General features: G+C 40.4%; 1 protein-coding gene across 1 annotated transcript; it reads left to right on the top strand.

Moving 5' to 3' along the window:
* Positions 1–5,283: 5,283 nt before the first annotated feature.
* On the top strand, positions 5,284–12,965 carry LOC307200509 (vomeronasal type-2 receptor 116-like; the record flags this gene model as incomplete). The annotated part of the gene is made up of 6 exons (XM_079949048.1): positions 5,284–5,476; positions 6,562–6,620; positions 7,790–8,188; positions 9,842–10,069; positions 11,028–11,046; positions 12,064–12,965. The coding sequence occupies 6 exons, from the start codon at positions 5,284–5,286 to the stop codon at positions 12,963–12,965; spliced, it is 1,800 nt and encodes a 599-aa protein (XP_079805174.1).
* Between the last annotated feature and the right edge of the window lie 3,450 nt (positions 12,966–16,415).

Here is a 16,415-nt window from a genome sequence, read left to right as displayed (position 1 = left end):
TTCTTTTATAATATTTTTTATTAATTTTCAATTACCAGCCAATAATAACCTCATTATATCAATACTAAATTATAGTACTAATACTAATTATTCAAATACTGAATCATATAATTTAGGTGCTCCCCCAAACACTAGAAGTGCTGGTTTGATGATTTCCTTTATTTCTGCATTCCAGAATCATCTTAATTTCTATCATATTCCGGTCAAAATAATAATCCCTTATACAACAACTGCAATATTAATAACTTCTATTTGTGTTGACACATTAAATGATTCATTGTACTACAAATGAGACACTCAAACTATATCCTTGCTCTTCCTGTGTGTGGCAGTTGTTCTGTCCGTGGTGTTTCTTCCAATCCTTGTAAAATGTTGTTTCTGTTGTGACAGAAACATTAGTCCCAAGTATTTCTTTTTACTTTTTTCTCCTGCCAGCAAATGGTTAAAGAATGGCAGCCTATGATGGGCTGTAGTTCCAGGGAGAGTTTAAAAGGAGCTGATTTCGAGGGAGATGGAGTTAGAGTGTGGTTAAGAGGGGAGTTGAGTTGAGGTGGTTGAGGAGGGAGGCTGGAGAGGTTGGGAGTTAGGATAGGAGTCAGGTTGAAATATAAAGAGTGTTGAGGAGAGTGAGTTGGTTCTGGAATAAAACATCCACTCCGGTGTCCTGCAGGAGTAAAAGGACCAAATCTTGCTGGGAGACTGGGTGTGAGGCAAGAGAAGGAGGAGCTGAAAGAGATGGGTCTACTTAGGTTTCCAACTAATCTGAAGGGGAGATCCCCTTCTGAGGAAAGAAGAGACGCCCAAAACCCAGTGAAGGATGGTGGGGGGTGAGCCCTTAAAGTATCTCAGGAGATGGATTTGTTAAAGGGGTGGGTAACTGAAGGAAAGTACCGCCTTAGAAAGGGACTGAACTATAAAGCCCAAACCTCTGAAAGTGAATTAAAGTGAACTAGCATATTATTATTGAAGTAACCTAAGTTTCTCCACTTATATTATACTACCTTGTTTTAAAAATAAATCTTTATTGTTTATGTAAAGAACACCTGCTTCAACTTCTTGGTTATTCCCATCACAAAGAACCACCCCAGGATATTCTAGGATAGTTAGGTTTGTTTTTAAGCCTTCGGGTAAAAGGTTGTTCGGTGAGGTGGGGGCATTATATTAAAGTGAGAGCAGGCACATCCATCTTTTCCAAGTTGTTGCTGTTCTCCATCATGCCTTGTGTGGATCTGATATCCCATTGGTCTATTGATGCTGTAATCCAGTGTCCCCACTTCTTGATAAGGCAAGGATGCTATTCAGAATTGCTGCCACCATTCAGTTAATGTGATGGCAAACTATGTCTGATCAGTGTTACGTAAGTGGGAGAGTGATGGATAATCCAGTACTAACAAATTAGGAAGCGGGGAAAGGATGGGGCCAGCTCACCTCTAGATATCCTGCTGACCTTGTAGGTTCATTCCTTGCCTATGATTTTGTGATGTTACAAATATAATTACATTGGCAGATCCGGCTTCTTGTCTACCAGCTGCGGCAATAGATGCTTTAGGATTAGCTTTCTGCAGTCTGGATTCAGAGCATTCCTCCTAGGCTGGAAAAAATTGTGAACACTGCTTTTTTACTGGAAGCTGAATCACAGGACAAAGCGATGCAGTGACTTTTGGAAACTGTGGGATAACCGCTTCTCCCAGGGCATGATGGGAACCATCAACAGTTGCAGGAATGAAGGATACAGCAACAGGAATACATCATGAGGGGATATTGTCACACGCAGGAAAGAATAAGGATTACACTTAGAGTTCCTCACTTGAAACTTTATAAATTATCTAATATACCAACACAAACAGAAATCACAAGACTGCAGCTGTTATATAAGAGATTATTATATGTGCATGGAATGCAATGGAAATTATTAACATAGTGAAACACAGAAATAATCAAGAAGATAGAAGCCATCAAATCTAGCACGCAAGGGGATACGTTTAAATAAATAATATCATTTGACATTTGAATAGTTGGCATTCATAATTGCATTCATTAGATAAAATTGGTACTGTTATGATGAGGTCGCTTTTGGAACAATATTGGTAAAGCAATAAAAATATATATTTAAAAAATAATAATAGTAATAATTTGGCAGTTCCGCTACTGCTGATGCACCATAGAACCCAAAAACACTGCACAAGTGATTCTCTAAATCAATAAAATCAATAAAAATATATATTTAAAAAATAATAATAGTAATATTTTGGCAGTTCCCCTACAGCTGATGCGCCATAGAATCACACTGCACAAGTGATTCTCTCCCCTATCATTACTCAAATTACAATAATCAATCCACCTGACTGAAACTCCAAATGCCGCAGTGTAAAAAAAGGATCAACAAGCAAGCCTGAAATGATTATAAGCTCCTCTGTGCTCCATAAACAACTAGGCTGGGCTCTGTTACTTATCAGTTATCAGTTTCCCTTTTTCCTATCAAACCACTGCATCTTATTTGGCATCCAATGCATTCTGTTGTGACAATGTTCAAGCTAACAATAAGGTGGATACGTTTCCCTTAAAGTGCCAAATTGACAGAGTCAACTGCCACCCAATTTGTCTTGTTCAGATCAGGTGGAGGAGAGGACTGATACTGTAGAGAGAAGCAGGGGAGTCCATGCACACAAGGGAATTTGCCATCAGGATGTTGCTCCTGCTGCTTCTGCTGCTCCCCAATATAGTGTCCCAAGGACAAAGTGCTAAATGCGCAACAAATAATCCTGTTCATGTTCCACATGAGTGGCATGAGCCAGGTGACCTGGTCATTGGTGCAATGGCATCTCATATCTTTTACATAGTCCGCACGGTTTCCTTCAAGAAACACCCTTCCCAGCACTTCATTGATGCCCCACTGTAAGTAACCGTTAATTAATATTATTTTAATTATTCCTTATATCTGACTGAAAATAACTTTGATTGATTTGAAGGGGGGATTGCTTTAGAATTTTATTTTTTAAATGTGTGGAGAGATTTTATTAGAAATCTCTGCGAATATAGACTATGTGCATATTGTCAATGTACAATAAGCTCTTTAAAAACACCAAATCTATAAAGACAGACAGAAAAGAGAGTAGGAGAAAGAGAAAAGAGATGGCATTAAAAATAGGAAAAGCATATAGTCAAGTAGTATAGTATTCAACTTTGTTCATGATACCCAAGTTTTCAAGGTGGCGAAAACAAATATGGGTTGCTGAAGATATAAAGAAATATGCAACAGCTTTTAAAATTACTCAATATTCTTAGATTGCCCAAATAAGTAAATAAACTTTGCTGGCTTTATCCTCTATATGTAGGCAGCTGAATCTCTCCTATCTAGATTCTGTGCACTGTTTAATTTTCCCATCAAACAAAACCTCCCTTCATTTGCAGAGTGTTGACAAAGTTCTACCAGCAAATCCAGGCCTTGGTCTTTGCTGTTGATGAGATTAACGAGAATTTCAGGATGTTGCCAAATGTCTCTCTTGGCTTCCACATCTATGATAGCTATTATGATTCAAAGATGACCTACCGAAACACTCTGGACCTGCTCTTTAAATCACATCACTTTGTTCCCAACTACAGGTGTGGCATCCAGAAAAATGTCATAGGAGTCATTGGGGGACTCAGCTCTGATACCTCCTGGTGCATGGCAAACATCTTAGGTCTTTTCAAGATTCCACAGGTAGAATATGGATTTTGAAAAATAGATTTTGTGCTTTCCTTTCATTAGGAATCTACTGATTCATAAATATGGAGTAGGAAAATAGACAAAGTAAAAGGGCCATAATATGCATAACCAACAATGTGTGTAAGAAGGGCAATTTGTGTTTAATAGATGTAATAGAAGATTTCTGTATAGCTGCCAGGTTTGTAAAGGAAGCACCTAGACTGGATCATATATGTCAATCCTGAATGAACTGCACTGGCTTCCGGTGAGCTACTGAATATATGAAATTGACATTGGTTTCATAGGCAAAAATAACTGAGAACATGTTAACTAAAAATGTTCCTCCCCTTAAAAATCAAGACAGTCCTTTCCCAGAATATGGTGTTAATCAACATTGTTCAATTTCAGAGGCTAGTTGAAAAAGTGTTTTCTTGCATTGTTCTGGCATTTGTCATCTGTCACTTCAGAGCCTTATATAGTGGTGTCAGCATTGTGCTATTCTCCTGCATTGTTGTATTTCATTTTAGTTGGTTTAAATAGTGTTGGTAATCCACTGAGTATATTAACATGAGCCATGATAAATGCTCCCCTATTCTTCTTTTTTTTAAAAATAATATTTATTAAATTTTCCACTTTAACAATCCTATCCAATCATATTAAATATTCCAAATTATACATATTATTCAACAATCAAACAGTCCAAATATTATGCCAAATTATAAAAAAAGGATGTATCTTCCCATGTTCTGAGGTCGAGGTGGTTCTGATCATCTCATACTTCTGCTGCTTTCATAATTTTCATGATAGTTCCCATAAATTATTCTGATGTTAATCCTCATTACATTTCACAGCCTCTGAACAAGCCAGATAAAACAAAACAATATATTCTATGTGGAATTTACATCCCGAGTTCCCTCTGTATGTTCACAGTGTCTCTTCACAAAATGATGTTTCCGCCAAGCCAGTCCAAAAATCTTCTCACCTCGGGCAGCAGCCAAGTCAGTCCAGATAAAATCAAAGCAAGGCATCTGCCCAATGCTTTTAAGACCAGCTGTCCTTCAAATGGTTAACCTGTCCAGGGAAGGTTTTGCCATATAAAACTGGGGATGCAAATATTAAGTAAGATATTAAAAGGCACCTATCCCCGTAAGGCACCGCATTTAATTTTGCAAGCTGATCTACTTTCGGTCATGGCCGCTCAGTTAATTGGAGCTGCATCATTCCAATTCTAATTCTAGGCAAACTTCCTAAATTTTTTTGGCGTCTCTCTGGTCATTCTCCAAATCAAAGTTGGGAAAGTGTTTATCCCCTTCCAAATATATCTGCAGCCGAATACTTTGAACTTGGTGTTCCACTTTTAAATAATTGTTATTTCCACACAGTTAATGACTGTTGGAATCATATTATATCACCAAATAAACAACCTCTCCAGTCTCGCTTGCCATATATAATCAGGCAGTTGGTTTTTTCAGAGGAGGATTTTGCCATATAACATAGCAAAACAAAATATTATAACAAAAGAGGCTCAAACCCGCCCCCCCCTTTCAGTTCCAACGTATGTATGTCATGCGTCAGGTTATGGGACCCAATGTTTTATGGATGGCGAATTGCTAAAGCTGGAAAATCAGGGTGCTGTTGGTGAGGACCTCGAAGGGACTGAAGGTCCAGTGGTGAGGCCACTTACTGAAGAAGCAGACCTGGTGCAGCAAGGAGCAGAAGTCATGTCAGCTCAGCAACCTGCGCAGTTTATTAATCTTGGCAACACTGCCCAGATGGAACATCTGAATGGTAAAAACTACCTGACTTGGGCTCTTAAGCTTGAACTGGTTCTAAAACGTGATAGGCTTTAGCACTGTGTGGAAACTGGTTTGAATCCACAACCCTCTGAGCAGGAACGTGAAGAAGATGATAGAGCCAGAGTGCACGTTTTGTTGGCTCTAGAGAAACCACAGGTCCTGCACATTGCAGATTTGGACTCTGCCAAAGAATATTGGGATTGTCTACGTCAGATACACCTGTCTGACAGTGCTTGTTCAATAACTGGATTAACTAAAAATCTATCATCTGCCCGATAATAAATGTTGGAAATGTAAAGAGACTGAAGGTACATTCTTTCACCTTTGGTGGATGTGCCCAAGGATTAAGACCTTCTGGGAAATGATCTATAATGAATTGAAAAAGGTATTTAAATATACCTTTCAGAAGAAACCAGAGGCCTTTCTCCTGGGCATGGTCGGCCAATTGGTGTAAAGAAGGACAGAACTTTTTTTATGTATGCAACAACAACAGCAAGAATACTCATCGCAAAGTATTGGAAGACACAAGATTTACCCACCCGGGAAGAATGGCAGATGAAAGTGATGAACTATATGGAACTGGCGGAAATGACTGGCAGAATCCGAGACCAAGGTGAAGAGTCGGTGGAAGAAGACTGGAAAAAATTTAAAGTTTATTTACAGAAACATTGCAAAATTAAGGAATGTTAGAAGGATGTTGGAATGAAGTAATGTGGTTTTAGCAGAAATGATATAAAGGATTAGGTAAAAATTGATTTCTTTAATTGGAGAAAGACGAGAATGTAAAACTACAGTATATTAAGATAAATTATTAGGATAAAAACAAAGTTGGAAAGGATTTGCTGAAATATCTAATTGAACTAGAATACAAAAAAGGGAGGTGTGAGGTCAAGGAAATAAGCAAAGGAAAGAAAGTTATGTAAAGGTTTGAGCTGTTTTTTCTTTTTTTTCTAACTGTTTGTATTTTTGTATTGTATTTTCTGTATCTTTTTTATTTTTATTTTTATTATTTTTTCAAATTTTTCTCTTTGTAATTTTTAAAATTCGAATAAATATTATTTTTTTTAAAAAATACAGGTGTAGCAGAATTTTCTGCATTATTTGAAGTGTGTAACGAAGTCACATGGTACACCCAGGTATTAAATGATTTGGGATATGAAGTGCATCAGCCTGTGGCAATCTATGAGGATAATCAAGCTTGTATCGCAATGGCTAATTCAGGGAACACTTCAGCACGTGCAAAACACGTGGCGATCAAATTTTTCAATGTTAAAGACTATATACAACGTAATGTGATTAAGTTGGTTTATTGTCAATCACAGGATAATTTGTCTGATTTATTTACAAAAGCGTTCCCTAGGGTGCAACATGTAGCAGGCTGGGAAGTGCGGGGACTGCACAATAGCTAAAGTTATTCAGGCCTAACAGCTAACTGTTGAGTCATTCTGATATGTGACTTAGTAGCCAGTTTCACTTTGTGCTCTCTGTAAGATGTGAGAGTCAGTCTGCTTTAGCTGTGAACAGAGTCTGTATGTAATCTCAGTCAAACTGTTTGGAACCATGTTGTTTATGAAGAAGTTTATTTTAACTCAGTAAAGCTTTTATTCTTTAAAAACTCTCCACTATTAATTTACGCTGCGCGTCAACGAAATCTACGTAGATGTTTATCCTTCTTCCATTCAAATACTTTTTAGCACCTCAGTGGCTGAATTAATTAGCAGAGTAGTTTCTCCCCCTTCGCTAAGATCATATCCAAAACTTAAACCCAATTTTTCATCTTAAGAACTGGAAGCTTGCTGCTAAATGGTGGTGACTTTAAAGAGTTGCCAAGAAACATTCCGGGCTTTCCATCCAGCGCCCCAAGCCCCTCCTTCTGAATTTGGGGTGTTGTGCGATCTGTGGATGAGCTGCCACTCCCCAGCCTGGGGAATGTAGGGTGGCTGATTATTCCCATCTCAGCCTCTGATTCCAGAACGTACAGCGGTGATGGAATTCAGCAATCCTCCATCGCAGCTTGCCGGAAGCTCCTCCCCCAAATGCTCCCCTATTCTTGGATACAATCAATATGTACAAGAATGAAGCTGTGATGATGCCATAATAATAATAAATATCAACAGAAAACATTGAGCAAGCATATCTGTGTTTTCCAATATAATCTGGGGTTGGTGCTGTCTCTAAACTTGGTAAACTTGGGATATAGATTCAATATATATTCAATATTTAAGTGTGTGTGTGTGCATATGTTTATATCTATATCATGAGTTCTTGTTTCCACTTGAAAACATTTGGCTTTTGCTTTTTCCAGATTTCATATGGTTCATTTGAACCAGCCATAAATTATGGAACCAAGTTCCCTTCCTTTTACCGCATGGTCCCCAATGAAGACCTTCAGTATCAGGGAATTATCCAGTTACTTCTCCATTTCAGATGGAAATGGATTGGGCTCATCACTCCAGCTAATGACGCTGGAGAACGTTTCTTGCAGAATATTGAGCCAATGCTTTTCAAGAATGGAATCTGTTCAGCATTCACAGAAAGAGTTAAACCCAATATACATTATAACAATAACTTACTAGAATTGGTGGACATAAAGATTTTATTACCAGCATTCACAACCAGCAAAGCTAATGCAATTCTTCTATATGGAGAAAGTAGATTTAGTATATGGTTGTCAACTGCTTTAAGCACAATGGAGTTTACTCAGGTACTATTTCCTCAAAAGAAGTCACGTGAAGGAAAAGTATGGATTACAACTACCCAAATTGATTTCATATTATATAGTCTTCAAAAAAAATTTAATTTTAAAATGCGAATTCTCCATGGTGCTATATCCTTTGCAATTCACTCCAAGGAGATTCACAACTTTAAAGAATTTCTTCGGCGTATATATCCTCATTGGACAGACACAGATGGTTTTATCCAAGATTTCTGGGAAGATGCATTCAGTTGTTCACTTCCAAATTCCACTCTCTCAGCAACTATGTGTACTGGAGAGGAGATGCTGGAGAGCCTCCCTGCACCATTTTTTGAAATGAGCATGACTGGCCACAGCTATAGTATTTATAATGCTGTCTATGCTTTGGCACATGCCTTAAATAGCATGCACTTGGCTGGAGCCATCCGCAACAGAAGAGGTGCTAAGGGAAAACTCTCTCCTCGGTATGCAAATCCTTGGCAGGTAATGTTCTCTGTTACAAAGCATTCACTGCATTGGTCCATTTTGTGAGTAGGCATTTAATCATCAGTAAAGAAATAAAAGAATAAAACTTAAGAAATTAAAAATAAACCTTAAGTAAATTTATTGTATGAAAGATGGGAATTAGAATATTTCCTATAATGATACTAAACGGACTTTAGATGACGCAGACTTTCAGAAGCAACAGACTACCAACAACTACAGGTAACTGTAGCTGTCCCAACCACCTCCTTCACACTGCAAACCCCTCCATTTTTTCTCCCCATATCCCTCCCCAATTCTCTCTGTCTCTCTTACCTGTCCAGTTACCCAGTGGTGTAAGATTGGGGGCCTGGGGCCCATGGCCCTGGGAGCATTATTCTGAGGGAGCACAACCAGGACCCCAACCCCAGGCACTGGCTATTGCAGGGATCCTCATATCCAAGAGAAAAGAGAAGAGCAGCCCATCAGGGAGCAGCCACTACCTGAGCACATCTTGGAAGGCCCCATCACCAACTCCTCATCTTTCCCTGCCTGCCAATCACCAGGGGTTACTGGCCTCACTGGTAGGTCCCCAGAAGACACTGGCAACTGTTTGATCTCTAGACCCTGCATTTCTCCCTTCTCCTCTTCTGCCTCTGAGTCTGGATTTCAGTCTGCTGAAATTTTCCTGCTCCCTTAACCCTGTTGCCTCTTCTGTTTCTGACACCTCTTCCTCCCTGTCGGCTCCCTCTTTGCCCACTGACAACTCCTTGTCATCCCACCACCAATCCCCTGGCTCTGAGCCTCCTTTCCTTGGGGTGTCCCTTGGGGGTTCCTCAGCAGCTGCTTCCTGCCACTCCTCTGCATCCAACATCCAACCATGCTCAAATCCACTCTATAAATTATGGAAAGGTCCAGTCCGATGTTCTCATGTTGCATTCCCATCCTTCCAGAACATAAGCTCCCATCTCTTCTCTTACATGACTTCTCAAATCCCTTCCCTTTCTTGGATCTTGACAAAGGCTGGTCTCAAACAAGCAGGTCTATGGTCCCATCTCTCCATAATATCTTGATGCAAGTCTGTTGAAAGTTGAATTGGCACAGATTCATGATTTTCTACTCCTCCTGTATGTGCAACTAAAATATGGATGTTCTCTATTGTGAACTGAAGTGTTTATCTTTGATTCTCTTTCCACTTAGCTCCACTCATTCCTGCAGAGAATCTCATTCAACAACAGTGCTGGGGATGAAATTGCATTAAATGAATATGGAGAGTTAGCAGCTGGCTTTGATATTACCAACTTGGTCACTTTCCCAAATAATTCCTATGTCAGAGTCAAAGTGGGCAGGTTGGATCCTCAGGCCCCTCCGGGCAAAGAGCTCACCATTAATGAAGACAGAATCAAATGGCACAGACGCTTCACTAAGGTATGGAAATAATGGCACAGTCCCTGAAAACCCAGAATTAGTGGCTATCCACAAAATGGGATGTAACAAAAGCACTTCACACATTATTCATTTTGAAATTCACTAGCACTTGAAACAACTTCAGACTAGTGATGAGTTAGAATAGAGGAGTGCTCCCAGACCTCTTGCTTCAAATGGAATGCAACTCCTCCCAGAACAGGTCAGGCATAGGACCCGAAAGCATTTCTCTCTGAGACAGGATGTGGCCTAACAGGAAACCACAACCCAAAAGTCATGGAATGATTTCCTATTGCTAGTTTCTTGTAATGACCCTGCAGGTAGGAGCAGAACCACTATAATGACTGACCTTTAATTCCTTGTGCCACACCATGTGGACTCCTTGAAGCAAATGCCGTTAGGTGGTGACTCCAGAATTCGGTGTGATTTCACCCCTGGCTTGGCCTTTTGATGGAGTCAAACACAGCTATAAGGTTGTATGATGCTTAGAACAGCAGCTTTTTACCCTACTGTATGTGCCACTTGTGTGTTGTTGTTGTTGTTTAGTCGTTTAGTCGTGTCCGACTCTTCATGACCCCATGGACCAGAGCACGCCAGGCACTCCTGTCTTCCACTGCCTCCCGCAGTTTAGTGAAACTCATGCTGGTAGCTTCGAGAACACTCTCCAACCATCTCATCCTCTGTCGTCCCCTTCTCCTTGTGTCCTCCATCTTTCCCAACTTCAAGGTCTCTTCCAGGGAATCTTCTCTCATCATGAGGTGGCCAAAGTATTGGAGTCTCAGCTTCAGGACCTGTCCTTCAAGTGAGCACTCAGGGCTGGTTTCCTTAAGAATAAGTGTACCTACGGATAATTTCACGCTATTAGTCCTCCCATTTACTATTAAATCACCTGATAGTGGATATTTGGTAAATTCCCCAAAACAATATCATAATATTATACTCTTCCTATTTCTTTGGATAGGTGCCACCGCTTTCTGTATGTAATGCCAACTGCCATCCTGGTTACGGGAAGAAAAAGAAGGAGGGGGAGAAGTTTTGCTGCTATGATTGTGATCCATGTCCAGAAGGAATGATTTCAAATGAGAAAGGTTAGAGATGACATCTTAAGATACTGCAGAACCTCTGGGCTCCTGGGAATTTAGTTGACATTAAACTGCTGCAGGAGAGAAGGCTTAAATTAATAGATTTGTTCTTCTCATTGTTTATAGATAACATCAATATATTTTTACCTTTAAAATCTTGAAGCTTTCTTTTTTAAGTGGAAGCTACTATATTCTGGGGACACGGGTGGCGCTGTGGGTTAAACCACAGTGCCTAGGACTTGCAGATCAGAAGGTCGACAGTTCAAATCCCCGCAACAGGGTGCCCTGCCACTGCTTGGTCCCCGCTCCTGCCAACCTAGCAGTTTGAAAGCACATCAAAATGCAAGTAGATAAATAGGTACCGCTCCAGCGGGAAGGTAAATGGCGTTTCTGTGCGCTGCTCTGGTTCGCCAGAAGTGGCTTAGTCATGCTGGCAGCATAACCCGGAAACTGTACGCCGGCTCCCTCGGCCAATAAAGCGAGAGGAGCGCCGCAACTCCTAATGGTCAGGGGTCCCTTTACCTTTACCTTTAATATATTTTACCTCCATCTTCTACAAAATTAGGGTGGAATAGAAGTGGTGTTTTCTCCTCGGATAAATAGGGTGAAAGTCTTATCAAACTCGCTTTTCCGAGATCCAAAGATTTCAGATGTAATGTATTTATTTTGTTGTACTTTTTATGTGGCTCTAAGAAAAAGCAGGGGGACAGTAAAAAAAGATGTCACCCATGTAGAAAATTCAAGAATTGATACACAAGTTTTATTTTTTATATACCTAGTAGAAAAGCATTGGGGCTTGAAGCTCTTATACATTCTGACGTAGAAAACACTATGCTAAATGGACTAGTGATGAGGAAATTCTTAAGAATACTTTTTGTTACTTCAAATTGTCACACATTACTTGTGTATTTTCAGACATGGAAACATGTATCAGTTGCCCAACAGATCAGTATCCAAACAGCGGCCAGGATCTATGCATTCCTAAGATTCCAAACTTCCTAGCCTTTGATGAAACCCTGACCATTGTTTCAACTTCCTCTGCACTTTTATTCTCTCTGATCACAATTTTAGTGCTAGGCATCTTCATTAAGCATCGCAATACAGCCATAGTCAAAGCCAACAACCGAAGCCTCACCTATGGTCTCCTTATCTCCCTCCTCTTGTGTTTCCTCTCTTCTTTGTTGTTTATCGGAAAACCTAATATGGTGACTTGCCTTCTCCGACAAACTGCTTTTGGCATCGTCTTCTCTGTGGCCCTCTCCAGCATCTTAGCCAAAACCATATTGGTGGTTTTGGCATTCATGGCTACCAAACCAGGATCCAATATGAGGAAATGGGTAGGCAAAGAACTGGCTTATTCCATTGTCTTTTCCTGCTCCATTGTTCAAGTAGGAATCTGTGTCCTCTGGCTGGCAACCTCTCCCCCATTCCCAGATGTGGACATGCACTCAATGCCTGAAGAAATGATATTTCTTTGTAATGAAGGGTCAGTCTCCATGTTCTATTGTGTTTTGGGCTACATGGGCTTCCTGGCCACTATCAGCTTCACGGTGGCCTTTCTAGCCAGGAAATTGCCTGACACTTTCAACGAAGCCAAGTTCATCACCTTCAGCATGCTGGTCTTCTGCAGCGTTTGGCTCTCATTCATTCCAACCTACCTGAGCACCAGAGGAAAATACATGGTGGCTGTGGAGATCTTCTCCATCTTGGCTTCTGGTGCTGGGTTACTGGTTTGCATTTTTCCCCCTAAATGCTACATTATTGTGGTGAGGACTGACCTGAACAACAAAGAGCAGCTCACACAAAGAAAGGTATAAATGATAGTGGAATTTGTGGTTCTGTTGGGACTTGCTGGCTGGTATCACTTTACATGTCCTAACTCTGGATCTTTGTAGAATTTGCTTCTAAACTTTTTTGTCTGCCAAAGTTTCCCAAAGGCAATGGGTGCAGATTTTTCCTCAGGTTCTACTCCCAAAGCCTTTTTCACAAATGAGTAATGCTGCAAAGCAATGGAGGTTCAGGTTCAAAATTTCCTTCTCCTAGGTGGGCTCCCTTCCAAGGTTTACGAGACCCATCTGACCCCCATTTCCCTCTACAGCACCTGCAGTAGCCATCTTTTTGAGCATTGGACCTGCTATTGCTCTCATCTGCTATATCCTGTCTTTGCATGCAGAGAAATTCCCTAACTCATTGAGGATTTGAGGCCCATTGGCTTCCCTCACCTGGTTTAGGCAGTCAGTTGAATCTGTTTCATGGGATGTGGCTGCTGTTGCAAGCTGACAATTTCTAGGAGCCACAGGTGAGAACTGAGTGCAGGGTGGGGATCTGAGGTAGACAAAGTACCCCAGAAGGAGCACGACTTGTTCCGCGCTACAGTTACTACCCCTCCCTAACACTCCATACACCCCTGTCCTGTATTACTGTATATTTAAAGGAAATGGAATCTTAATAGCAAAACTCTCAGCCTTTTCATTTAGAAATGGTTAAGTTCAGTTGTTCAATGTTGTAAATGCAATGTATGAATGATTGTTAATAAAAAGTCTCTTATCAATTACTCTATGGAATCTGCAAATTCATCTTGAAGACAAAAAAGGGTACCAGAAACAAAAAACATTTGTGAATTAGTTAAGGGCTCAACATTCTTTATCTCTCTCACACAAGGCAGCTGAGGAATAGAAGGAGAAGTTTAAAACAGCCACTTCCCTTGTTTTTTTAAATAGTTTTAAGAAAGTAAAGTAGCAGAGATATGCAACAATATCTGAAGGAAAACATTATTTCTGTTATAATTATTTTTATTAATTTACAATTACCATCCAATAATAGTGTCATTAAAACAATACCGAATGATAATACTTATACTAATCACTAAAATACCGAATCATATAATTTAGGTCCCGTCCCCCCACATGCTAGATGATTTCCTTTATTTCTACATTCCAAAATCTTATTACTTTCTATTATATTGCGGTCAAAATAATAATCCTTTATGCAACAACTGCAATATTAATAATTTTTATTTGTGTTGACACATGAAATGATTCATAGAACTAAAAATGAGGCACTCAAACTATATCCTTGTTCTTCCTGTGTGTGGCAGCTATTCTGTCTGTGGTGTTTCTTCCAGTCCCGGTAAAATGTTGTGTCTGTTGTGATGGAAACGTTGGTTCCACAAGTATTTATTTTACTTTTTTCTCCTGCCAGTAAATGGTTAAAGAACGGCAGCCTCTGATTGGCTGTGGTTCCAGGAGGGAGAGTTTAAAAGGAACACATTTCAAGGGAGATGGAGTTAGAGTGTGGTTAAGAGGGGAGTTGAGTTGAGGTGGTTGAGGAGGGGGGCTGGAGAGGTTGTGAGTTAGGGAGATAGGATAGGAGTGTGGAGGAGGGAGAGTTGGTTCTGGAATAAAACATCCACTCTGAGTGTACAGTGAAGGACTGAGTGTATTGTCCTGCAGGAGTAATAGGACCGGATTTTGCTGGGAGACTGAGGGTGAGACAGGAGAAGGAGGAGCTGAAAGAGATGAGTCTACTTAGGTCTCCAACTAATCTGGAGGGGAGAGACTCTTCTGAGGAAAGAAGAGACTCCCAAATCCCAGTGAAGGCAGATGGGGGGTGAGCCCTTAAGACTTTTACTGAAAGTACCTCAGGAGCTGCATTTGTTAAAGGGGTGGGAAACTGAAGGAAAGTACCACCTTAGAAAGGAAACAATCTATAAAGCCCAAGCCTCTGAAAGCGAATTGAAGTGAAGTAGTGTATTGAAGTAACCTCAGTTTCTCCAGTTGTATTATACTACCTTGTTCTAAAAATAAATCTTTTTTTGTTTATTTAAAGAACACCTGCTTGAGACTCTAAATTCTTGGTTATCCCCCTCACAAAGATCCCCCTGGGATAGTGAGGTTTTGTTTTTAAGCCTTCAGGTCAAAGGTTGTTCGGTGAGGTGGCGGCAATATATTTAAGAGAGAGCGGGCACATGGGTGTGAGCAGTAACTGAGGTGCCAAGTTTGTTGCATCTCTCTTTTCCAAGTTGTTGCTGTTCTCCATCATGCCTGATCTGATATCCCATTGGTCTATTGATATTATAATCCAGTGTCCCCACTTCTTGATAAGGCAAGGATGCTATTCAGAATTGCTGCCACCATTCAGTTAATCTGATGGCAAACTATGTCTGATCAGTGTTACATAGCTGGGAGACTGAAGGATCCCACAATACTAACGAAATAGGAAGCAGGGAAAGGATGGGACCAGCTCAATTCTTGATATCCTGCTGACCTTGTAGGTTCATTCCTTGCCTATAATTTTGTGATGTTACAAAAATAATTACATTGGCAGGTCCAGCTTCCTGTCTACAAGCTACAGCAATAGATGCTTTTCGATTAACTATCAGGATCACATTCACCCAGAGCTATACCAGCTGCACTGGCTCCCGGTGGAGTACAGGTTTAAGGTGCTGGTTTAAACATTTATAACCCTGTACAGTCTTGGACCCTCGTACCTACGGGACCGCCTCTCCTGGTATATCCCATGAATGACCTTATGGTCTTCAAAAGGAAACATCTTGGAGGTCCCGGACTGCAGGGAAGTTAGGCTGGCCTCAAGCAGAGCCAGGGCTTTTTCAGCTGTGGCCTCGATGTGGTGGAAGGCTCTGTCACAAGAGACTAGGGCCATGCGGGATTGACGTCTTTCCGCAGGGCCTGCAAGACAGAGCTATTCCACCAGGCCTTTGGCCAAGGCACAGTCTGACCCCCTCCTTTGGTAATCCTCATGGAACTCTAGTCCAATGGTTGCCATTAATTTGTTTATGAAATGATTTTAGAACGTATTTCAATTAATAGCTTGTGATTTTATGTAAACTGTGTTACTTTTACTGTTATTGGCCACTCTGAGCCCAGCTTTGGCAGGATATAAATAAAATTTTATTATATTATTATTATTATCTGCAGTCTAGATTCAGAACGTTCCTCCTAGGTTGGGGAAAAAATGATGAACACTGCTTCTTTACTGGAAGCCAAATCACAGGACAAAGTGATGCAGTGACTTTTGGAACCTGTGCAATAACTGCTTATAACAGGCCATGATAGGAACCATCAACAGTTGCAGGAATGAAGGATACAGCATCATATATGGACGGGGAAACATCATAGGGGGATATTATTACACGCAGGAAAGAATAAGGATTACATTTAGAGTTCCTCACTTCAAACTTTATAAATTACCTAATATACCAACACAAATAGCAATCACAAAACTGTAGCTGTTATATAGGAGATTAC

Source organism: Podarcis cretensis (genome assembly GCF_951804945.1).
Source record: "Podarcis cretensis genome assembly, chromosome: 13".
NCBI classification, from domain to species: domain Eukaryota; kingdom Metazoa; phylum Chordata; class Lepidosauria; order Squamata; family Lacertidae; genus Podarcis; species Podarcis cretensis.
Note: the sequence above shows the minus strand (reverse complement) of the source record. Positions and strands in the feature narration are given on the sequence as shown.